Source organism: Lipomyces doorenjongii, assembly GCF_038497915.1.
Source record: "Lipomyces doorenjongii strain NRRL Y-27504 unplaced genomic scaffold V1508scaffold_5, whole genome shotgun sequence".
NCBI lineage: Eukaryota > Fungi > Ascomycota > Lipomycetes > Lipomycetales > Lipomycetaceae > Lipomyces > Lipomyces doorenjongii.
The window spans coordinates 348,873-371,519 of record NW_027118072.1 but is presented as its reverse complement, the minus strand read 5'-3'; the positions used below and the strand labels follow the sequence as shown (position 1 = coordinate 371,519).

Below are 22,647 nucleotides of genomic sequence, written 5' to 3'. Positions count from 1 at the left end.
CAGGTCTAATAGTGCGCGGCGCCGTCTGAATTTTTTTTTGTCTCGATATATTCAATAGGTAGCTTGATTCGCAATGAGTGACGCACTGGATCTCGGGACTAAACCCGCCGAAGCAAAGGTTAATAACGCGCCAAAGGGCGGAAAGGGATCGAAGGGAGCGAAGGGCAATAAGGGCGCAGGTGCCAACTACAACATCAACCTAGTGAATGCCAAAGACGGCGAGGTGGTCACTAGATTCCCGCCGGAGCCCAGCGGATATTTGCACATTGGACACGCGAAGGCTGCTCTGTTGAATCAATACTTCGCTCAGGCTTATCATGGAAAGCTTATCATCCGTTTCGATGATACTAATCCCAGCAAAGAGAAGGTCAGTTTCCTGGGTTCGAGATCATGTGGCATGCGACTATGTCACTGTTTCTTGATGTGTTACTCCATCAGTGCAAGTAACTAATCATTGTTGCATAGATGGAGTTCCAGGATGCTATTCTCGAGGATCTCGAGCTGTTGGGCATCAAGGGCGACGTTGTCACCTATTCGTCGGACTATTTCCAACAGATGTACGACTATTGCATTCAGCTGATCAAAGACGGCAAGGCTTATGCGGATGACACTCCCGTTGAGCAGATGCGATATGAACGTACAGAAGGTATTACCAGTCATCGCCGCGAACGCACCGTTGAGGAAAACCTGACCGTATTCCAGGCTATGACTGATGCGACTGAAGAGGCAAGCAGATCCTAATTCAGATGAAGTGTGATATGGGGTCTAACTTATTCAGGGACTGAAAAACTGCATTCGTGCAAAGATATCAATGACTACTCCCAACAAGGCTTTAAGAGACCCGGTCATTTACCGATGCAACCTGACTCCTCATCACCGTACTGGTAACAAGTGGAAAGTGTACCCTACGTATGACTTCTGCTGCCCAATTGTCGACTCGGTTGAAGGAGTCACTCATGCTCTTCGAACCATCGAATATCGTGACAGAAATGCTCAGTACGAATGGATGTTGAAGGCGTTAGGGCTTCGTAAGGTTTACATCTGGGATTTCAGCAGAATCAGCTTCGTCAAGACGCTTCTCAGCAAACGTAAGCTTCAGTGGTTTGTTGACCAGAAGTTGGTCACTGGATGGGACGATCCACGATTTCCTACTGTCCGAGGTTCGTCTCGACTTCTATGTCAATGGATTGGTACTGGTTTGACTGACTATCATTAAGGTGTGCGAAGACGTGGCATGACCATTGAGGGCCTGAGAACTTTCATTTTGGGACAGGGTCCTTCGAAGAATATTTTGAACTTTGACTGGAGTTTGATCTGGGCTACCAACAAAAAGGTCATTGATCCCGTTGCTCCACGACACGTTGCCGTGATCAAGCAGAACGTGTAAGCTACTATCCGCAAAAGTTTTGTTTCTCGGACGTGCTATTAACGTTAACGTCAGTGTCAAGATCAATATCGAAGGTGGTCCGGCTGAGTCATACACCGAGGAGAAACCCAAGCACAAAAAGAACCCCGATGTCGGTATTAAGAAGATTGTCTACAGCTCTGAGATCTACATAGACCAAGACGATGCCCAGACCTTCAAGGAAGATGAGGAGGTCACGTTGATGGACTGGGGTAATGCCATCATGAAGACTATTCACAAGGATGGTGATACAGTTACTGGAATCGACGCAGTCCTGAATCTCGAGGGTGATTTCAGAAAGACCGAGAAGAAGGTCACATGGCTTGCTGCCACTGACGAGGCCACCCCGGCAGTGCTTGTTGACTTCGACTATCTCATCACAAAGGAAAAACTCGCTGAAACCGACGATGTTGCCGATTTCGTTAACCCTCACACGGAATTTAAGACCCCTGCTCTGGCTGATCTTAATGTCCGAGACATGAAGGAGGGTGACATCATTCAGTTCGAGCGTAAGGGTTACTACCGGTTGGATACGCCTTACTCTGAGGGATCGCCGGCAGTGTTCTTTACCATTCCAGACGGCAAGGTCGTTCAGAAATATGGCGCTAAGAAGTAGATTATATAATTTGGTACATATGCGTGGCACAGATAGCTCAAAGATCTTAGTATGATTATGTAACTATATACTTTACTCATAAAAGTTTCCCAAAAACTTGCCACATGGAACATTCCATCGATAGTAGCCAAAGGCTATTTACATATATAATACATTATATTCTACATCTACTCGCCCTTTGTCTCCTCGGAAGGAGCTTCCGAAATCTCAGAAGCAGTTACTGCACTCTTCTCCGTCAAAAACGCTTTCCTATAGGAATCGGTTGTGAGGCTCGAAAAGCTTTCCTTACTCATCCTCCGTGCTTGCTCCTTCAAGATGATATCCGTTGTATTCAGAGATTCCTGGACCTTAAGAATCGCCGATTTCAAAAATGTCTGCTGATTCGAAGACACATCCGCCATGGCCATTTGCAGACCCTTCAGACTGAGCTCAAAGTCGATGATACGTCGCTGCAATTCGGACAAATACTCCACAGATGAAAGGTCTTGCTCGCTGGGCCGAACTGTTGGGAACTTATGCCATCGACCTTCGAGAGCCGAAACAAATAGGTTCAATTCAGACTTATATGAGTCCAAAAATTCCTGTGGCGGATTAGCGTCGTTCGCTCGAAGTGCCGTCAGAGCGCGGATGGCGACAGCTGTGAATTGGGGAACCCTGTACGCTCGCGAATCCTTGGACTCTGCCAGTCTGACAAGCATACTTCTGACTTTGCGTATATGTCCCAAATGCCATCCGAACGTCTCACATCGTATCGCGAACGCACGTAGTAGCTCAGTCTTCACTGGATGGTCGAAAGTAAGCCCGTAGAGCTCACTGTGGGAAACCAAATCTGACGCATCGGTATAAAGTCCCTTCAAAGTTAAGTCGCGGACAAGCTTGGTGGTCTGCCATGACGGCATAACGTAGAGCTTATTAGCTGCCAACCGCTTTAATTGGTTCTTCAGCTCCGCGGCATGCTCTTTGGTCTCAACTCTCGACACAAGAAGTGTTACAAGACGCCGGGAAGGACTTGAAGGATGTAGTCTACTGTACAACTTCCTCCTCGCCGCATTACTAGGTGCAGATCTCATACCCGTCTGTCTCTTTTGGACACTCGCAGCTAACAGCTCCTCTTGGGTCAAGTTACGAACTTTCTCCTCTGTGATTGTCGGCTTTTCCGACTTGATTTTCAGCCGCTCCAAAGCTCCCTCAAAAGTCGAAGTCTGTTCCACGAAAATCGTCTTCTTCCTCCGTATATTGTGTTTGTACTTTGTGAGCTTCTTCGATGGTTCACGCTTGGTCCCTGGGACGGAGTTATTCGCGCCTGCCAGCGGCAGTGTGGCTTTGGTACCGTTAGCGGTTACTATCGTGAACTGGTTTCTGACCGGGGGAAGTCGTCTGACCGATGCAATTGCGCTTATCATTCTTTGGCGGGTGAATAACAGTGGGGCCGACATGCTAAATTAGTCGGAAATCGTATTGATGTATGCCGAGTAGTTGTGTAAGTGCCGAGTATGTGCGAATTGTGCAGGTGTGGATGGTTTTTCTCGAGACGCGGATTCGGATTCGTACACGAATTTTTTGGGATTCCTCCAAATTCGTGTGAGCAGTTTGTTATTCGGTGGTTTGTCGGACGTTTGGATCCAAAATAGCTATATATAGTTGCTTTACGTCGTTGTTCCTGACTTATGAGTCTAGAGGGTAGCAAGTTCCGTAACAATGTTATGAGGTACAAATGTAGATATTAAGCAGATAATTTCGCGCATCCATGAATAGGACCCCTATAGGCTTCCAAGTAAACGTATCCGTGAGCAATACCAGCAAGTTGAGTTATTGTGGCGTGCAAAAAATTACTGTAGCTGCAGATTTCAGGCCAGTGTCCCGACACCCACATTAGTGCTGTCACACGCGTCAGTGAATTGAGGTCTGCATAGATTGTTTGTTACTCCTGAACGCGGCCCACTTGCAGACACCACCCCCTTCATTCGTCAATCGCCCTTTCTCTTCACGAATTACTTTATCTTTAATACATCACTGCAGTCTCGTGTTCGTGGTTATAGGATCAGATCTTGATATTGAATATGACCTCGCATATCGGTATTGATAATCTGCCCGAGCAGAGGTGGGTGACCGCAGTGGCCAGACGCGTCTCCTGTTACTATATACTCTTTCAACAGGCGCCTTGTACTAACATGATCTAGACGCAAGATCGTTTCTAAACGTGGAGCGTCGTTCACGCTTATGGTCTGTGGGGAATCGGGATTAGGTGTGTCGGGAGTAAGATTTTAATTATCCGGAGATCGTTACACTGATCGTTTGTTAGGCAAGACAACATTTGTCAACACCCTTTTCTCCACTATGGTCAAGAACTACGCAGATAATAGACGCAGACATGCGAAGCAGACGGACAGAACCGTGGAGATTGAATTAACCAAGGCTGAGCTCGAGGAGCGGTTTTTCAAGGTCCGTCTGACAGTGGTGGACACGCCTGGATTTGGCGACTACGTGAACAACAAAGACTCGTGGATGCCCATCATAGAATTCTTGGATGATCAACATGAAAGTTACATGATACAAGAGCAGCAGCCGCACCGTGACGGCAGAATCGATATGAGAGTGCATGCTTGCCTGTACTTTATCAGACCTACCGGCCATACTCTGAAGCCACTTGACGTCGAGGTTATGAAGAGACTGTGTACGCGTGTCAACTTGATCCCTGTCATTGCCAAGGCGGATACTCTGTCCCAGCATGAACTGCAGAAATTCAAGGAGAGAGTATGTTGACCTGCCACGATCGCGATAGTGATAGCGACTGACTTGAAATCCAGATCCGCTCGGTGATGGATGCTCAAGGAATTGAGGTCTACTGCCCGCCGATTGAAGACGATAATCCAGCGGCCGCTGAGGAAACGAAGGAAATTATTGTGCGAAATCCGAATATCATTCTCTCAAATTTGATAGAATTGCTAACTTGTTGTAGGCCTCCATGCCGTTTTCAGTTATTGGTTCAGAGGCCGATGTTGAAACGCCAGACGGCCGTATTGTCAAAGGTCGCCAGTATTTGTGGGGAGTCGCCGAGGTCGAAAATGAAGAGCATTCCGATTTTAAGAAACTGAGAAACGTGCTCATCAGAAATAGCATGCTTGACTTGATAAGCACTACTGAAGAGAAACACTACGAAGCATACCGCGCTCAGCAAATGGAAACACGGAAGTTCGGTGAGGCTCGACCGAGAAAGCTTGACAACCCTAAGTTTAAGGAGGAAGAGGAAGCATTGAAGAAGCGGTTCACTGAGCAAGTTAAGAGTGAAGAGGTGAGATTCAGACAGTGGGAGAAACGTCTGATTGCGGAGCGAGACAGACTCAACAAGGATCTGGAGGCCATCCACAATAGGTAAGACTCAGTTATCTAATAGCTATTGAGTTTGATCTAACCGCTTGCAGTATCAAAGAATTAGAAATGGACGTAGAAAGCATGCAAGGCGCGTCGATTAGTAGTCGGAGCCATAGACGTTAATTTTGTAGTGTTAAGTGGGGTATTGTTGTGTTTTAGACCTTCGTATTTTATATAATGATTGCTAGGCGCGAACTGTAAGTTGTTATAATGTTTAGTACGTAAGCGTTCTGATTGTGTACTGGTATGATAAATGTGTTTCAATGATTTAGTTACGGGTTTCACTTTAATTCCTAGTCACGACCTCTATGTTATCACTCCCTAGATAAATTATGTAACTATATGCTTATGTATATTACATATGTAAACGCGCATTTCATAGGTGCGTACTGCGACAAATGTGCCCAGTCATTTTGCTATTGCTTTCTTCATGTATAAAAGTAAATCAAACCTGTATCGTATAATATCCTACCCATCAATGGAATCGACAATAAATATTTTAGACGAATCCCTTCCGAGCTAATTGATTGAACTGATTAGCCATGTCGTGAAGCGACATTCCTCAAGGAACCAACTTACATCCAGTGAAAAAGAACTGAACAACCAGAACTTGGAAGACTGCCATTCCAACGATGGCGAGCACTTCAGCGATAGAGAAATAAAAGATACGAGACTCTGTCGACTTCACTGTGCTGAAATTACGGTTCTCACGGGTTCTGAAATATTTCTGCGCGCGAGAGATCGATGTGAGTTTGCCTGAAAGGGAGTGTATGCTATCTTCTAATAAAGAGGCCTCCTGCTCGGAACCACCAGCCTGCTTAATTGGTAACTCTGCGCGCGCCTCATTTTCTACCTATTATTCGAATATGTTAACAACTGATGATTTCGAAAAGCAAGTGCTAGACCCAAATCAACGCAACCATACCGCAATCTCAAAGTCGACAAGTTTCTCGGCAAAGGTGGACATCTCGTTCAGAAAGCAGAAGCGATATTCGCCAACTTCATTCGCTGTGAAAACAAAGTCCCCCTGTCTTTCCTTCTCGCCGTCCAAGATCACGCGCAGACTAGGGGATGTGACTGAGTAGTCGATGTCAAACGAACCGCCGCTTTGGACCTACACGCACAGCCAAATTAGCATTTCAAATCCGTTGACGTCGCTTTGAGCAAGACAGATATAAAAAAATATGAAGTGGAATACGTACAGCGAAGTAGAACGCAACTTTCACGCCCGGTTCATTGACCTGTGAATAGAAGCATGCTCGTTCGTTTGCTGCCACACTGTATGTGAGCGCGGTCGCGTACACGTAAGTTGCAAAAATCGAGAAAAGAACAAATAGTCGGGCAGCCATTGCATACATTGAAAAGCACGTTCGCGTTATACGAACGCCCTGTGTGTAGTAATGGCTTTCTGCTGGTGAATGAGGTTGAAAGTCTGATTTCAAAGGGCAGATCATTGAATGCCATGTTATTAGCACGAATTGACTCCCAACGGACCCGGGACGAAATGGTGGGTGAGGGTGCCTTCCAGTGCCTCATTACCAGACCACAAGACTCTCAAAATCATAGACTCGCTCTCCTGTAGCAATAAGATTCGCGTGACTAACGGCGTGAAGGGAATGACAACGTCTACTGATTGGAAATCCAGAACGTGCTAGCCGTGATTATTCGCAGAAATTCTCGCTGCGGGACAGGAAGGGGGTTGCGATCCAGAAGTTGAACCCGTAGGTCCCGCAAAATTGGATCATGTACTAATTCTGTATGTGATTTTCTACAATGAATATCTTATTTAGTTATGAGGAGTATTTCTCAGAGAGCGGCAGATTCAACCTTAGGATTTGCTATGACGTTTAACAAGCAGAATGTGAATCCTATATTTACTTACAATGACCCCGTAATAAGCCAAAAAGTGGATAAGAAGTAAAGTTGGTGATAGACACATATGACAGAAAATATATTCAATACTTTCTTCGCAGTTCCAATTGCAATATCTCGAGTCTGGCTTCTTGGGCTCAATCTTTGGCCAAAGCTCATCCTAGAAGTGTTTTCCGCAATCATATCTGTTCTCTTTCTACCTCTAGCTGCCTGGTCTTTTGGGCACCTTTTAGCCACTCGGTTTTCATTGCCATTGCATTCTGTTACTAGGTGGCGAAGGTCATTCCTGGAACTGATTGTCTTGGTAGAGGTGGTTCCTCTTCCGTCAGACTGGGACTCGTCTTTGTTGTGAATGCCGGCGTACGAGATTGACTCTAGAGGGCATTATTGAACTTGCCCCTTAAAGAAGCCGAGTGAATCATATAAATTGCTTATCGAGTTGGAGAAGCACGGACGGAAATTCTTCGGATAGCAGTCTCGTGACAACATGAGAAATTCATCATGTTGCTCGCGAAGACGTTTCCGGAGACGGAAGCTAATCCACTTCCACTGAATGCAAATGTCAATGGCGACAAATCGACTCACAATGACGATTACGAGGACTTGGTAGAGGATGACGTATCGTACGTCTTGGCTAAGATAGCCGGTACTGTGGTGAGTGATGATGTTAATTTACTCGGCGCCATTTGAAGCGAATTTGGAGAAGCTATATATGGTGCGTATTTATTATTTGTGTAAGATGGGTATATGCTCACATTTAGTCTAGCCCATTGGATCACCTAAGATGTCGAATATCATGCAGGAGACTAATTTGACTGGAGCGGTGATCAAATCATCTGACAGTGTTGCAATTCACAAACGAATCTTGGAAGGTCTGAAGCTCTATCTGGATTGTAGCTCGCACGAGAAATTTAAAGTCGTAGTCAACACTTTTGAAAAGCAGTTTCTTGTCGCGTCGGTCTCGAAGATATCCGTACAGCGAACAGTTATTTGCATGCCGGGCGACCGGCTCTTCGAACCCAGTCACGACTCACACTACTGCAACGATAATGCGACGTACAGACGGTGAGTTTACATATACCTAGTGCCAATGTTTGAGTGGTTTGATGTGGCCGAGTCCCGCAGCAAGCTGCCGAGCAGCAATTGCTGTCAGAAGCGCGTGAACAGGAACGGCTCAAAGAGTTGGGAGGAGTTAGCTGCTAAATTAAGAAAGCGTCGATTTCTGGCGCACAGAATCTCGATCTGCCTCCGAGAGTCGAACTTGAAAGCACAGGTAGGGGAGTATAACCGCGACAGCAGTTTTAACACCAAAAGCGTTTCCGACATAAGCTCGGGGGCAAGTGAGATCCATCTGCATGGACACCTGAAAATACGACTCCAGAGGTTGAGCCCGCAACGACGGTGCGTAACTTGACGCGGACGCCAGGAACATGGGGATTGTTCTACCTCTCGGGAACAGCAACGAATTCTAGCTCACAGAACGGTAACGCACTGCATCGACAGGCGCATACTGATACAGCGACCCGAAGCTGCTGCAGGAAGGTATTCTGCATGTATCTCCACACAACAACAATGAGATAGCCATGAGGCCCATATGTGGATCCCTGACGAAGATGTTACTCCGCGTCGGTTTCGGCAGAGATGATATGTGATAGAAATGTGGCGCACGATCTACGTTTCGTCGGAATGGTCTCATCCACAGGTCCTAGGTTTTTTGTCTCGAAATCCGTGCCAGAAGGAATTCCAAACGAACTGAGAGGCCACGCTAAGCTTTTTGCTGCGACATTGCGAGAACTAGCAGTCGGTGTTTTCGGCACACAATATGATGCGTTTCACATGTTTTACGACGCACATGGAATCTGTGGCTTTCAACCTTAGCGGAAGTTTGTTTTTCAATTTACGTTTTTTGGACGATATTCGAGCGACTCAAGTAATATCGCAGAGTAGATTCAACATAGCCAAGGCGCTAGATTACTGGTTCGCTGCCGTGGCGCACGAACTCGCACATTACCTTGCCGAATTTGCATGGTCAGGAGCATTCGTAAGTTCGCCGAGACGTAGAGCTCGGAATTTTGCAGCGGGTTATAGAAGAGTTGCTAGAATGCATGACACGTGAGACGGATGTGTGAAACGCGTGATTTGATAGATGTGTGGAGTGGTATTGGCTCTGGGATTGGGCACTATTGTCAGCCTGTGTTGATATCGATTACAAACATTTTTGAAGACATATTTTAAAGTTTAGCATGATGTTAGAAGTGCGAAGCGTGTAGGCTCGAATAGATAATGTTTGCAATAAGTCTTAATCGGTTTCGTCAGCAAATCAACTAAATTTGTCTCTGTCCGCAATTAGGCCCTGAAAGCCGACGGCCACTCAATTGCCGAGCGGAGATAAGCTTTGTGTGCCAATTTCCGGGGCCAACCGTACATAGTCAAAAGTTTAATTCCTCCCACTATAGGAAGCCGGAAGCCGGAAGCCGGAAGAGCAATCTGTCGAGAACAAGAGCTTGAGGCAGATTCTCAGCTTCAAAGCGCTCTGCATTGAATTGTGCACCATATCGACAGAATTACACCATAGGCGATGTTTAAATATAGCGGTCGTCTTGTCCTACCACGACACGCGCTCATCCACTCATCCACTCATCCATCCGTCTATCTAGATGATCAACATGCGAATTGCATCAGAACCGCCGCTCTAGACACAAAGCAAGATAGAGCTGTATATATATAGTAGAAACTATTAGCATCAGCCATTTTCTACCATGAAAGAAGCCATTGTCTACGGTGACCCTCTCCACGTCGAGATTGTCGACTCTCCAGTCCCGTAAGCACTTGTATGTCTCATTGTAATGTATCCTTGCTAACTTCATAGAATTCCTGGGAATGACGAAGTCCTAATAAAAGTCGAAGTCTCTGGCTCGAACCCAAAAGACTGGAAATATCCGCTGTACAGCAAGCGCCCGCACAACTCGGGCGACGACATCGCCGGCACAATCGTCTCTGTTGGCAAATCCGTTGTCGAGTTCAAGCCAGGCGACCGTGTTGCTGCATTCCACAAGATGGGTGCACCGCACGGATCGTTTGCCGAATACGCGATCGCCTACGCATACACGACATTTCATATCCCCGCTTCAGTCACTTTCGAGGAAGCCTCGACCGTGCCTCTCGCTTCTTTGACTGCCGCATACGGACTTTGGGAAGTGCTTGGCCTGCCGACACCCTGGCGTCCTGCGCCGACTGAAGAGATTCCGCTGTTGGTATACGGTGCCTCTACTAGTGTTGGTATTTTTGCCATTAAACTGGCCAAATTGGCCAGTATCGGGCCAATTATTGGAGTTGCAGGTTCCGGCTCACAGGTCGCGCTCGAAGCTGGCGCGGATTTCATTGTCGACTATAGAAACAACAATGACATTTCCGGCTCGATTCGTTCATTTTTAAAATCCGGTCAAAAGCTTTTATACGCTTGGGATACCGTTTCGGAGAATGGGTCATATTATCATGCGATTCATGCGCTGGAACCTGGTCTCGAAGCCAAGCTTTGCCTCATTCTTCCATCTCGCAAGTTCGAAGATATTGATAAGGCTACGACGAATTTTAGTGTCGTGAGTGTTAGTAATGCACACGATGAGAATGCTGCTAGGCGTGACTTTGCGTATATTTTTTATAGGCAATTGACGAAGTGGTTTCAGGAGGGAAAGTTCACTGGGCACCGGGTGGACATTGTTGAAGGGGGATTGGCGGGCGTTGAACGGGCGTTGATTGATTTGAAGGCTGGAAGGGTTAGCGCGTCAAAGAAAATATTTAGGATTAAGGACACTCCGGGATTGTAAGTTGCTGTGATTTTGTATGCACTTTCTTCTACGTAATAAATTCTTGCACGATTGCTGTTACCGCTACTCGTTTTATACGACGGTTAAATTGTAAGCTATGCAGTATGTAGTCACTGTGAAAATCGAGAAAGTTATCCGTCGCGAATTAGACCAGGTTAATAGAAAAATCAGTTGTAATTGCCTGATAGTAGCATTTGCGGAGCTTTGACTATGATGTGAAGGACGAGCCTCCGAAAATCTCGTGGCCATAGGAACGAAAAGCCGCACTTCATGCGGCAGTTTATGGTGGAGAGTTCTCTAATAGTTATGACTGTTAGTGGCTACAAACTCCTACAAACTGCGACGAATAACTAATTACAGATGACGTAGCTTTCTGAAATAAAGTACGTGCAAATGACCCATCAGGCGGAAGCATGGTGCGGCTGCAATGGCGTAAGCAAGATTCAATCCCAAGGGTCTCAATAACGATGTTCATATTAAGCTCCCGCACCAACGATATTGAGATGCTATATCCGCGAGTACATATGAGATCGGATTCGAGACATAAAGGGGATGATGGCCGAAGTTAGGTGATGCCACAGCCATGCTGGAATATGATATAGTGGCATACTTGGCATAGGCGGTGTGTGAATCTTTAACAATCGGCGGGATGTGCACCGCGCATCCTCGTAGGGCGTTAACGACCACATCCAAAGCGATATCGGCAGCATTCGAAAAAAGTCGCATTGTACGCGAAATGCATAGCAAGCACGCGTCAGGAAGCAACATATAGGGGGAACCGCGTAGCGAAGACCATTGCCGGAACCTTGGCCGAATTGTCCCAGCGGCTAGTCTATCACAAATGTGATATCAACTGCAGTTTGGCTCACGCAAGGCATATTTCGGCATGCGACGCATGTTTATCTATAGATACTATATTATCGTGGTCGCTGACGCTGTCATAACAAAATCTGGATGAGATGGTGAGAGTCCTATTAAAGCGCAGTGCGGAATAGAAACACGGCTTAACGTTTGATCACGAAGGCCGGGCAACGGGCTCTTTCTTTGGCAAGGGTTCTGTACTAGACCATTGCCGATATCGCTCATCGTCAACGGCCGGTGAGTGCTTCGTGCGCCTTCCACGGGTCGGCTCGAGTGACATCGTCTTATCTCATCTTACAAATACTCTCCTTCTAAGATCTCTCCTATTAAGTTTTGTATACACACACCACTAAATTACTGCTGTTGTAATTACACCAGCTCAATAATTATTGTTGATCCTCCGCAATGTCCTCACTCAAGACTCTCGTCCCTCCGAAGCCGATCAAGCTGTACAGCTGCGTAATGTGGGTATTCGACATTCGTAGAGACAAATTCCGTCCTAACTGACCTTTAGCTGCCCATGGGCCGCCCGCACCTGGATTGCGCTCACCCAGGCCAATGTCGAGTTTGAGTACATCGAAATTGACCTGAAGAACAAGCCAGAATGGTTCCTTAAGGAAGTCAATCCCGGTGGTACGTGATGTACACAAGTACTGCATTTATTGCCTGGAGAAAACAACTGATGTCAATTGATTTGTAGGCAAAGTCCCCACCTTGAAGTATGGAGACGACATTATTATCGAGAGCGCCATTACTACTGAGGTGTGTGCCCGAATTTACTAGAAATTGCCCGTCTAAGTGGATGAGCTAAATAAAGTCAGTTCGTTGCAGACTTGTTCCCAGAAGGTATATCCTCCATATCAAAATTCCTACATTCGAGCGTGACATACTAACAATTATTAGCCAAATTGATCCCCGACGATCCTTTCCTCCGTGCGCAAAGTAGACTCATGGCGGACCGCTTCATGGAGTACCTTGTTCCAGTCTATCGCGAGTTGTACGTCGCATGCAACGTCGACGCTGCTGCCAATGTCTTCGGTGCCATTGACAAGTTCTTGCCGTATCTCAAAGACGCGAAGCCATTTTTTGGCGGATCTGACCACCTGACCTTGGGTATATCTTGGATTGGCTTTATTTGTGCTGATATGTCTAACACGGTTTAGCCGAGATTTTGATTGCTCCTTTCCTAAGCCGAGTATGTGATTTTTGTACTTGAAAGCCGATTGAAAAATTGTTAATAAATATAGCTTTACATGGTCCTGGAGTCCGGGCTCGTCAGTGGTGAGACTTTGGAAACGTTGATCAGGTGAGTTGACCTCTGTATTTGCTAAGTTTAGATCAAATTACTGACCATGATATTCAGCGACCCCAAGTACGAGGTTAGTCAACACAATAGTACTTAGGCTTCGGTAGTGATACTAACGCACGCTGAAGTATTTCAACACCTGGGCTCAGAATATCTTTGCAACCCCCGGCTTGAAGGGTACATTCGACAAGACTGCGGTAAGTTTAACCTTTTGTTCTGTATAGTGCCCTATCAAGTATTATTTGCTGATGCTAGGTTTCGCACTAGAACCTCAACTGGATGAAAGAACGTCTTTCTTCTCTTGGCAAGCTGTGATCGCACGCCACATTTTGATAGTCCTTCTTGTAATAGTGCATAGGTCCGCTTAAGGATTACTGTACGTCACGCTGAGAATCCATATGATTGCTATGTGTGTTTATGTCAATGTAACATGATCAGACGATTCCATTGTGGACTAAAGCTCTTTGCACTGAGCGATACCTGTAAGGAAATATGCAATCCTAAAGGGGGCAATATATATTTCATAAAACAACCGTACCACCAGAAATCCTTACACTACCCACAAGAGCGACCAATAAAATTCCAAAAGTATAATACAAACGCTCATGATGCTTTTCTTAAACCATTACTATTACACCATCTCTCATGCCGATTTCTAAAATAACCCAATACGACCATAATGACAAAGAACTAATTCTATTGGATAGCGGCCTATGGAGGTGTACCGTTTGTCGACGACGTGCCCGGTCTTATCAGACCCGCTGTAGTCTTCTGCTCTGCAGATTACAAAGCTTAGCAATCATTCTCATTTATCATTAGTGTCGGCAAAAGTCGATGGACATACCTTCATTCCACGAGAGACAGGCTGCTATTAATTGGAGAATTTCAAACCGTTTAGTGTCACTTCGAGGAAGACTTAAAAATGACAGTAAGAGATTGGTGATCAGTTGCCTACAATACAAATTAACATTCGTAAGTTAAAATACTGGCTCGATCGTACCTGTCTACGTTCTCGTCAGGTGTGCCCTTCTTCAGTAAGCGCAGGGCTTTCGTCAAATGCTCATTTAATATGACGGCTACATATAGTTAGCACCACCACATAACCAAAGGGGAAGAGATCATACCTTCATGCCGCAATTTCCCTATTAGCAGGGTCTTTTCCTTGACTTCCTTCTCGAACGGTCCCATTTTCTCCAAATCTGTCTCTGCCCTTTTCAACTCGTCCTTCAACTCTCGCACTTTGTCCGTGAGCTCTGTCTTCTCATCAGTAAGACCATCTATTTGCGCCTGCATTTTCTCGACAATATCGTGCAGCTCTGTTTTTCGCTCTTCTTGTAGAACATTAATAGCTTGTCGTAAGCTCTCCACAGACGCTGCATTTTCGTTGTTTTCCTGCAGAACTCCATCGTACAACGACTTTTGGCCACGCAGCTGTTCTTCAAGTTCAGCTACCCGCTCACTAGTAGTAATTCTCATAGTTTTCTCTTCACTAGCAATGACCTGCCAGTCATCCGCCGACCGCTGCGCTTCCTGCAGTTGCTTTTGTAGGTCGTGTTGCTTGAATATTAAGTCTCCTCGCTCTTTTTGCCAGCTGTCCTGTGACGATATAGAGGACTGTCGCAAGATGGCTAGTTCCTTTGACAGCTTGTCGGACTCGTCTGATGTGCTTATGACTTCCTGTTGTAGCTTCGTGACTGTCTCTGTCAGATTCTTGCATTTTTGCTCGAGATACTCTATTGTGGTCTTCTGCCGAGCTAGTTCCTGCTGCCAAGTTGTTAGGATACGCTTACACCCAAATTCAGCCCATAATTGGCACAATCGCCAATCAGTATCAAATTATTCATAATCGTATACTCACCGAATCCGCTTTTAATCGTTCCCCAAGAGTCGACCGGATGGACGATACTTTCGAAAGCAAGTTTTTATACTGATTCTCAAAGTCATGCCGTTCCTTCTCGGCTCTTGCAAGCTTCTCCAACAATTCGGCTTTCTCAGTTTCAAATTTCTTAGCCTCCTCCTCCGACGAAATAGTCAATTGTTCCAGCTTCTCCTTAAGCTCCTCCGCTTCGACTGTAATGCTCCTGTAGTCGCGAGCTCCGTTCCGTTTGATGTCCCCGTTAACAGGCACGACCGACGCATCGGACTCTGTCGACGTAGACTCGACATGCGAGATTTCATCCGCGTTATCCTGAGTGTCTGTAGACGATCGCGTGGACGCCGCGTCGTCGGTCATGGCGTGGAGTGGTAATAGCTCGAGATCGTTTTACCGACTTCTTATTGTGCAGCTACTTAACCGATTTGGCCACTGACAACCAAAAAAAATCACGCCGTGCGCCAGAAAATCAAAGCAATTAATCGGGAAAGATGGGATGTGAATATGACTGGTGCCGAGCACTGGTAATTGTGAGATTCTACACGCTGTATTATGCGCGTCAGAAGGCGCTGCTATATATGGCGATTTCCCTGAATCGCCTTAGTCGCAAAAAAACCACTGTTTCATAACTTTCGTTGTATGACTTCACATATTACCCAGCTATACGGCATAAATAAATATAATCTATACGCATATGCCACTTAGTATACATTGATTGGGCTACACGCTTTTCAGAATGTTACTACGAGAACAATGTACATTTCACGAAAGAAATTCTAATTCATTATTCGTCTTCGTCAGGGATGTACCGCTATGTCTCGCTATAGTCGCTGAAGTCCATAGTTACAGGCAATCGAATGCGCGACTGTAAGTCTACGCAAGATTTTCGCCTGTATGCATCAATCAATCGCCACGATCTCCTCGCAAGCTTCCTGTCATTCTCCATCGAAATTGTATCCCGAATGACTGAAACCCTCTGCATCAGACTGGAGTACGCATAGCCACAATCCAGTTGTGCGCCGCGCGACTAAATTCGCAATGAAACTTGGGCTTAATGAGTCGCGAAGTAATGAGGCGTTCTGCGCAAGACCTCTTCCAGCTTCGGGGACAGTGCGTGGGATTGCAGCACGACGTACTGAGATCCTCTTGAAAGTTCAATTCAGCTAACTTGGCGTTGCACCTGCATTTAAGTCCATCCTTCAATAAACCCTCGCTCCTATAGACTCGTGTGCATACCCTTCTGCAGCCCACGTGTCAATCCATCAGGTGGTCATCAGCGTACATCATGGCCTGATCTTTTGCCATCCGCCGCTTTGTAGAACCATTTCGGGGGGATGATTTGGAAACTGATCATTCAGGTAAAATCTATCAATTGTTAGAGCATAATCTGCTACGGCTGTTGCCGGATATTCCCCTGAAGAAAGTATAGTCTGAGATTAAACGAGAGGCATTCTGCTGTTGATTACCATTCTAAACTAGAGCCTGATAATATCGACATCAAGTTACTATTCTCAATACTCATTATTGGACTGCTTGACAATTCACCTTACCCAAATGTAAGAAATCATTCCCTTTGGAAATCGTCTCGGAAGGGCTACTGCTTCTAAGTTATCAGATGCCAGTGGTTTCCTTTCTGTGTAATCTTCTACATTGTGGTGCTCTTGAAATTACGGGAAGTATTCTTCAGATGGTTATCTTCATCAGAGAAAACCGCAATACAGTTAGAGCATCCATAGGAGCTGTGTCTGCCATATTACTGTTGAGACTTTGTAATCATAGCTAATTCTTCATCTGGAACTTCGAGTTCTGCAAACTCGCAATCTGATTCAATTTCTAAAATTCTCTGGTGCCGTTCAGATGTCCAGTTCCTCATACGGATTCTTGCGAGCCCATTTCTTCGCCTTCGCTTCCCCACTATCTGAGCTCTTCGATCTTGGACCCATTGATATTGATATTTGGCAACGATAGTTTATAAGTTATTTCTAACTGACTAGTGAAGTTTGGTGCAAGAGAATTTATGTAGAAAGTGAGCTGTGATCGACCTTTAACGCACGCTCTGCCGAGTCCACAAAATACCTTGAAGAGCAACAGACTAACTATTTTAGGTAACTTAAACCCTAAACTGATGTTTCGACCGTAGTATGAGGTAAAGGTCCTTCAAGTCTTAGGGTTCAGCTACAAATAGATAAACGATTAGAATAAGTCAACGATGAGTTTTTAGAAAATGTATACCATTTTGTTGACGTGATTTGTAGGAGTTTGGGACGAAACTGAAGGGCACCATACGAATTACGGCACCGGATTTTACCGCTATACCCGGGGAGTATCGTTATAGCGAGGTTTGACTGTAGTTACACTGGTGCTAATCTCCCAAAGCGCAGGCCGCCTAATGACTAAGATACAGTAGCTTGTTCTCTTCCCAATACATGTATGTACTATGATATATCTGAATACAATCCACCATTCTCATACAAACGCAGTCAAATACACTTATTATTAAACAGGAAAAAGCAATTTGTACACCATTCAAATCCACTGACATCCCAATATCCGCCAAACTCTTAATAGAAAAAGAAAACAAACATAATATAACTAATGATGGAATTGTAATAAACATTACGTCCCAACTAGTCCTATGAGGCGAAAATCCGTGCACAAAGACTACATATGTACTTTATTTATTCCTGGTCGTTCTCGTCCATCTCGACTCTCAATTCGTGGCACAGATCAAAGCACTAATGCAACAATTAGCACACGTTCATTAAATGTTACAGAGCTGCAGTAATACCTCTGCCAGTAGTGCATTCAGCAACCCTTGTCCTTCAGGAATGTGATTTCCTATCATGAATTTACCATCCATGCGAAGATTATCAATCGAAGCAAGCTTCATCTGATACGGATATAGTTCTCGAGCCGACGACAGTCCGCCCATTCGCTTGACCTCCATTAAACATTTTCTTACTGTACTGAGCTGGTTCTGGATGGGTATGAGAGCTATAATGGAAATTAGATCGTGACCATTGGCTAATACGGTATATCCCAGACAAACCTTCAGATACAGGCTCACTGGACACCAAAAGCCGGTAAATAAGTGCATAGCAACGTCGCAACAAATAAAGCAAAATCTGTACCAATTAGACCTCCGCCAGTCACCGAAGTTACGCACGGTACTTACCGCTTGTCCTTCTGGGGTGTCGCCATTATCGTCAACAAACACACCGTTGACTCTCATATCATCTATCGCCGCCAGTTTCTGCTGATAATTGTACAGATCTGTCTCCCGAAGTGTCCATTTGTGCGTTATCATCAAATTGTCAAGCTGATTCTTCATCTCCGTCAATTGTTCGTAAATCGGATGCAAACTTGGAGCAACAAGGTCCTCTCGAGCAATAAAGTCGTTCAAAACATTATGGCAGTCTTCCAGCAATCCATTTAATACATTCTGACCCTCCGGAATATTTCCATCGGGTGACAGAAAGTTACCGTCTACTCGAGAATTCTCTATGTTTCGTAGTTCTTCTTGGAGAGTTTTCAATTCGGAGATCGAAAATTTGGCGCGCGATCCGATCGATACAATTTGTCTTCGAATAGAAACTAGCTTCTGAAGTGTGGGCAACAGTCTAATTACACGCCGATTAGCATATTTCTCATGATACGTTCATAGAGGCTACGTACTCTTGCGAAACAACTGCCAACGAGTCTTGCAGCTCCTTCAGTTCGGTTTCTAACAACTCGCTGTCAGCGTTGTCCTGTATATAAGATCAATCAAAATCAGTATCAAATCATACCGCAAACTGAAATCTTAGCTCTAATCAGTTGAATGATCTCAGGCGATTCAGAGACCACGTCCCGGTCAACAATGCCCTTGATTTCATTCAAACGATCTTCGATTGGTGCCAAGTCATTATTTGAGTACACTCGGCTTTCCTTAAGATGATCCAAAAGTCGCTATAACAATGCGTTAGGACCCATCGTGGTTCAAATTCTAGCCCATAACGAACCTTGACTGTTGTGAGAGATGCATAGGTTGCTGGAGCAGATCGAACGCCGACAGTCAGGAACGACAACGAGAGAAGCTGGAATACATCATCGAGAACAACATCAACTTCCATACCGTTAGCAATCCAAATCACTACCACTCATAGGACGCCGCTAATGCCGCTATGCCATCAGCGTGAGCACCATACCTCGATTCTGCTCGTCATGCAAGCTCGGATCTTCTCGGATATGGTTGATCTTCCGTACTTCATCTATAGTTTGCTCGTATACCGTATTGACATCACTGGATTTCAGATATCTGTGCATTAACTTAGCAATTTTGCCGTGTCGGGGAACTATCACAGATCGGGGATCACTCACGTCGAACGATCCTGCTTGAGGGTCGTCAAACGAGTTCGGATAGCAATTAGCTTCTGAAGAATGGCCTGCTCGATCTTTGGGACATTGGCTGCTGAACTCATATGGTCTTTTCTAATGGTAGTATTCTAGTTGTGGCTGTTTGCGTTTTGCGTTGTTGCTTCTGAAGGTACGGGGAGACACAAAGTAGTGGCTGGGGTGGATTTGGGACACCATTATCTAAGGACCGTCTGAACTTGGTGTAAGCACTATTTTGGCGATTCAGCCACGAAAGCGCTATCGCCAGTATTATGCGAGCGAGTTGCCCCGCATCGCGAAAATGCTATATGGTCAGTCACTTCGGAACACCTCCATATATATTTCGCAGCAATTCCCATGTTTTAAGACATTAAAAACAATATATAGATACATTAAGTACACTAGTCAACAATAATGTCTAATTATACATGTGAACTTTAGGATACAGTACAAAACGCTAACAAGTACATCGTAGGATACAAAACCCACAAAACAATCCAACAGCCTAACCCGCGTTCACCTTTTTAAACTGGAACTGAGAAAGAAGAGAAATATGACTAATAAGTATTAGCAACCTTACTGAGTAGATTTAGCAGAAATAACATACTCTGATGGGAAATGGGCATTTGGGAAACCTATCACCTTCGACATATACTCTTTATCTGGTTCTCCTAGCAACCCGGTCACTGTAAAACTATTTGTCGAATACCAGATGTAATCGACAACATCCGTGAACGTCGGCGTGCAATTCGTAAACGACAGCTCGCCGATATTTGCGTAGGATGATTTGAGACCAAACGGATGATTAATACCACTTTCTGTAAATTTACCGTACTTGTATCCTTGGAAATCCGAATGATCGCCAGGAACGAAACCTTTTGATAATAGCTGATATACAACACTGTCGGGTGTCGAGTTAAAATCGCAACATATTAACATAGGAATCTTCTTGCCAGACGTATATTGACCTTTCATCGGAGAGTCATCCGGCAATGGAAGTTTCGCAAACTTGTCAGCCATGACCTGGAGCTCACCCAGTAGCAGCCCAGCCTGAACCAGTTTAACATCTTTATGTATTGGGTCCCATTCGATATGCGCGTTAACAACCATCAACCGATTTCCAGTCTTTTGGTGTTCCAGAAAGCAAACTGTCGCGATGTGGTCTTTTGTCGCAACTCTGTTGAAAATATCGGGATAATTCTTCAGACTATCCTTGTCAGGGACTAATAAAGCACTGTTCATCGCGACGTGCTGGAACTCTATGGGCTGCTGGTCGATCAATTTGAACACTGACTCTTTATAGAAAATGGCGCAGCCGTCTACTTTTTTTCGTTCAGCCTCATTCATCGTCTTGGCTCTGGATTTGGGCCAGTGAAATCCCGTGTACTCTTTTTGCGAAAATTCAGGCAACGACAAAAATTCTTCGACAGTGGCAAGGTCTATTTCCTGAAGGCACATTATATCAGCGTCGTACGAGATGATCTCCTGTTTAACGCTTTCTCGTCGGAATTCCCACTGTAATGCCCATGCCGGTGTGTAGCCGTATACCCTTGTGTATCTATCATGAAGGATGTTGTATGATACTACCGAAAATATTCCTTCTTCGGCGCTGTCCTTCTCAGTTTCTTTGTCTTCTAAGACAATCCAATCTCTAGGTGATGGTGGTACGGGAACTAATCGTTGTTAGCGGTTTTAAATATACCGAATACACTAGAATAACTTGCCTGGACCATTATCCCTAAGTTCCCCAATAACCCCACGCGTTCCATCCTTAGCCATCAAGTTCTTGATTGAGTCTGGCAAAGGATTTCCCTCGATTCCTAGAACCTCTAACCTATACAACATTCCCATCTCAGGCGGGAGATTTTGTATATTATTGTCGATAATTAGAAACATCCTTAAGTTCTTCATCAGTCCTATTTCTGATGGAAGCGCCATCAAAAGATTTCCGGAGACGTCCAATATCGTCAACTGTCCAAGCTTGCAAATAGCACCGGGAAGTGATGTGAGTCGGTTGTGATTAATGTATAACTTGTCCAAAAACTGGTAATTAAAAAGAGCCAAATTCAAATTCCGGATTCCTTGCCCACCTAAATCCAAAGCTGCCCAGTCTTGACGCTTATCTTTCTGTTTCTCACTCTGGACTCGTTCTAGTCCTTCTCCTTCTGCACCTTCGAGTTTTCGAACGCTGAGAACTTTTAAGGACGATGATCCAGTCAATGGCGAGCTCTGGCCATTCTGACCCCCATTAAGCAGACTCGATGGACTTTGCAGTGCCAGGCCCGAGGGCTGAGTTCCTCCTCTTGAAATGGTGGCCGCTGCCCTGGCATGGTGATGCGGTGAGCTACTTTGCCGAGAAAGTTGTGCCAGGTGTATCTGGTGTTGCCAATTCGTTGATACCATAAATGCTACCAAATAAACGATATATAGTTGACGTCGTTAATTATACTCCGATGAAACTTATGCAGATGCTTTAGACGAAACTGATAAGCCGACACACGGTGGAGGCATTGACCTGGTGATCCGAGGGAGTTAGGTAAATTTGATCAACAACCAAAAAACAACAGCCTAACAAACCGGTTATATGGAATTTATAACGAAAGTGACTGAAGATCGGACAAGTTCGAAGGCGATAGTAGGTAGACTCAGATCTGGATCTGTTATAGATTGAAAGTGTGTTTGATAGATGGTACTGGGCCGTTGTCTTCGAAGTGGATCATGAGCGGCCACGCCAACTGGGGCCATCAAACTCTGTCCTGCTCAATAAGATTTCTACGAGGGTGAGGACGACGAAGATACAACGCTCCAACCACGGATTTTCGTTATTCTCAGATGCTCAAATATAATTGATTTCTGCAGCTATAGTACACCCGGACACATTTTGAACATGATTTCATGCACATTAACAAATCTCATCATGTCAAACATGTATTTTATTGAAATCCATGGCATACAGATCCATACCTATGCTTGTAATAGGCTGCATTTGATAACGACGATGTAATACAATCTAGTTGTCTGTAGATACAGATATTTGAGCAAAATAATCATGTACTGTCGGGCTGTTTATCAAGGTTGAGAGTAAGCTGAATTGTCAATTCACCGAAGGATACCGGCTGCATGATCATTTGACATGTATCA

At 45.1% G+C, this 22,647-nt stretch overlaps 10 protein-coding genes across 10 annotated transcripts; 5 read left to right on the top strand and 5 right to left on the bottom strand.

Annotated features, from left to right (window-relative positions):
• Positions 1–48: 48 nt before the first annotated feature.
• On the top strand, positions 49–2,256 carry V1508DRAFT_410584 (tRNA synthetases class I, catalytic domain-containing protein). The gene is made up of 5 exons (XM_066939338.1): positions 49–367; positions 466–726; positions 779–1,160; positions 1,218–1,383; positions 1,442–2,256. Exons 1-5 carry the CDS (start codon positions 74–76, stop codon positions 2,019–2,021), a joined length of 1,683 nt encoding a protein of 560 aa, XP_066798277.1. The 5' UTR covers positions 49–73; the 3' UTR covers positions 2,022–2,256.
• Positions 2,007–3,955, bottom strand: V1508DRAFT_410583 (uncharacterized protein). Its single transcript, XM_066939337.1, has one exon. The coding sequence runs from the start codon at positions 3,455–3,457 to the stop codon at positions 2,189–2,191; it is 1,269 nt and encodes a 422-aa protein (XP_066798276.1). The 5' UTR covers positions 3,458–3,955; the 3' UTR covers positions 2,007–2,188.
• V1508DRAFT_410580 (Septin-domain-containing protein) lies at positions 3,908–5,790 on the top strand. The gene is made up of 6 exons (XM_066939336.1): positions 3,908–4,122; positions 4,202–4,266; positions 4,324–4,775; positions 4,829–4,924; positions 4,981–5,393; positions 5,444–5,790. The coding sequence occupies exons 1-6, from the start codon at positions 4,082–4,084 to the stop codon at positions 5,514–5,516; spliced, it is 1,140 nt and encodes a 379-aa protein (XP_066798275.1). The 5' UTR covers positions 3,908–4,081; the 3' UTR covers positions 5,517–5,790.
• Positions 5,791–5,892: 102 nt separating this feature from the next.
• V1508DRAFT_430414 (emp24/gp25L/p24 family/GOLD-domain-containing protein) lies at positions 5,893–6,742 on the bottom strand (the record flags this gene model as incomplete). The annotated part of the gene is made up of 4 exons (XM_066941910.1): positions 5,893–5,912; positions 5,973–6,246; positions 6,319–6,507; positions 6,596–6,742. The coding sequence occupies 4 exons, from the start codon at positions 6,740–6,742 to the stop codon at positions 5,893–5,895; spliced, it is 630 nt and encodes a 209-aa protein (XP_066798274.1).
• A 1,030-nt stretch (positions 6,743–7,772) lies between these two features.
• On the top strand, positions 7,773–8,402 carry V1508DRAFT_222968 (uncharacterized protein). The gene is made up of 2 exons (XM_066936271.1): positions 7,773–7,980; positions 8,032–8,402. Exons 1-2 carry the CDS (start codon positions 7,927–7,929, stop codon positions 8,332–8,334), a joined length of 357 nt encoding a protein of 118 aa, XP_066798273.1. The 5' UTR covers positions 7,773–7,926; the 3' UTR covers positions 8,335–8,402.
• Positions 8,403–9,758: 1,356 nt separating this feature from the next.
• On the top strand, positions 9,759–11,191 carry V1508DRAFT_365213 (chaperonin 10-like protein). The gene is made up of 2 exons (XM_066937321.1): positions 9,759–10,086; positions 10,135–11,191. Exons 1-2 carry the CDS (start codon positions 10,025–10,027, stop codon positions 11,090–11,092), a joined length of 1,020 nt encoding a protein of 339 aa, XP_066798272.1. The 5' UTR covers positions 9,759–10,024; the 3' UTR covers positions 11,093–11,191.
• Positions 11,192–12,198: 1,007 nt separating this feature from the next.
• Positions 12,199–13,853, top strand: V1508DRAFT_410559 (thioredoxin-like protein). The gene is made up of 10 exons (XM_066939335.1): positions 12,199–12,417; positions 12,468–12,586; positions 12,654–12,715; positions 12,775–12,799; positions 12,857–13,066; positions 13,117–13,148; positions 13,201–13,259; positions 13,317–13,332; positions 13,388–13,456; positions 13,527–13,853. The coding sequence occupies exons 1-10, from the start codon at positions 12,359–12,361 to the stop codon at positions 13,572–13,574; spliced, it is 699 nt and encodes a 232-aa protein (XP_066798271.1). The 5' UTR covers positions 12,199–12,358; the 3' UTR covers positions 13,575–13,853.
• Positions 13,854–13,946: 93 nt separating this feature from the next.
• On the bottom strand, positions 13,947–15,739 carry V1508DRAFT_222093 (uncharacterized protein). Its single transcript, XM_066936269.1, has 5 exons — positions 15,118–15,739; positions 14,384–15,023; positions 14,260–14,335; positions 14,104–14,210; positions 13,947–14,035 (listed from the first exon to the last, which is right to left on the bottom strand). The coding sequence occupies exons 1-5, from the start codon at positions 15,490–15,492 to the stop codon at positions 13,971–13,973; spliced, it is 1,263 nt and encodes a 420-aa protein (XP_066798270.1). The 5' UTR covers positions 15,493–15,739; the 3' UTR covers positions 13,947–13,970.
• Positions 15,740–17,464: 1,725 nt separating this feature from the next.
• Positions 17,465–19,741, bottom strand: V1508DRAFT_410549 (uncharacterized protein). Its single transcript, XM_066939334.1, has 9 exons — positions 19,492–19,741; positions 19,320–19,429; positions 19,134–19,237; positions 18,921–19,080; positions 18,808–18,856; positions 18,308–18,752; positions 18,182–18,257; positions 17,921–18,126; positions 17,465–17,867 (listed from the first exon to the last, which is right to left on the bottom strand). Exons 1-9 carry the CDS (start codon positions 19,590–19,592, stop codon positions 17,811–17,813), a joined length of 1,308 nt encoding a protein of 435 aa, XP_066798269.1. The 5' UTR covers positions 19,593–19,741; the 3' UTR covers positions 17,465–17,810.
• An 80-nt stretch (positions 19,742–19,821) lies between these two features.
• Positions 19,822–22,221, bottom strand: V1508DRAFT_381005 (Endonuclease/exonuclease/phosphatase). Its single transcript, XM_066937689.1, has 4 exons — positions 22,084–22,221; positions 21,231–22,021; positions 20,114–21,179; positions 19,822–20,063 (listed from the first exon to the last, which is right to left on the bottom strand). The coding sequence occupies exons 2-4, from the start codon at positions 21,907–21,909 to the stop codon at positions 20,012–20,014; spliced, it is 1,797 nt and encodes a 598-aa protein (XP_066798268.1). The 5' UTR covers positions 21,910–22,021; positions 22,084–22,221; the 3' UTR covers positions 19,822–20,011.
• Positions 22,222–22,647: the final 426 nt, after the last annotated feature.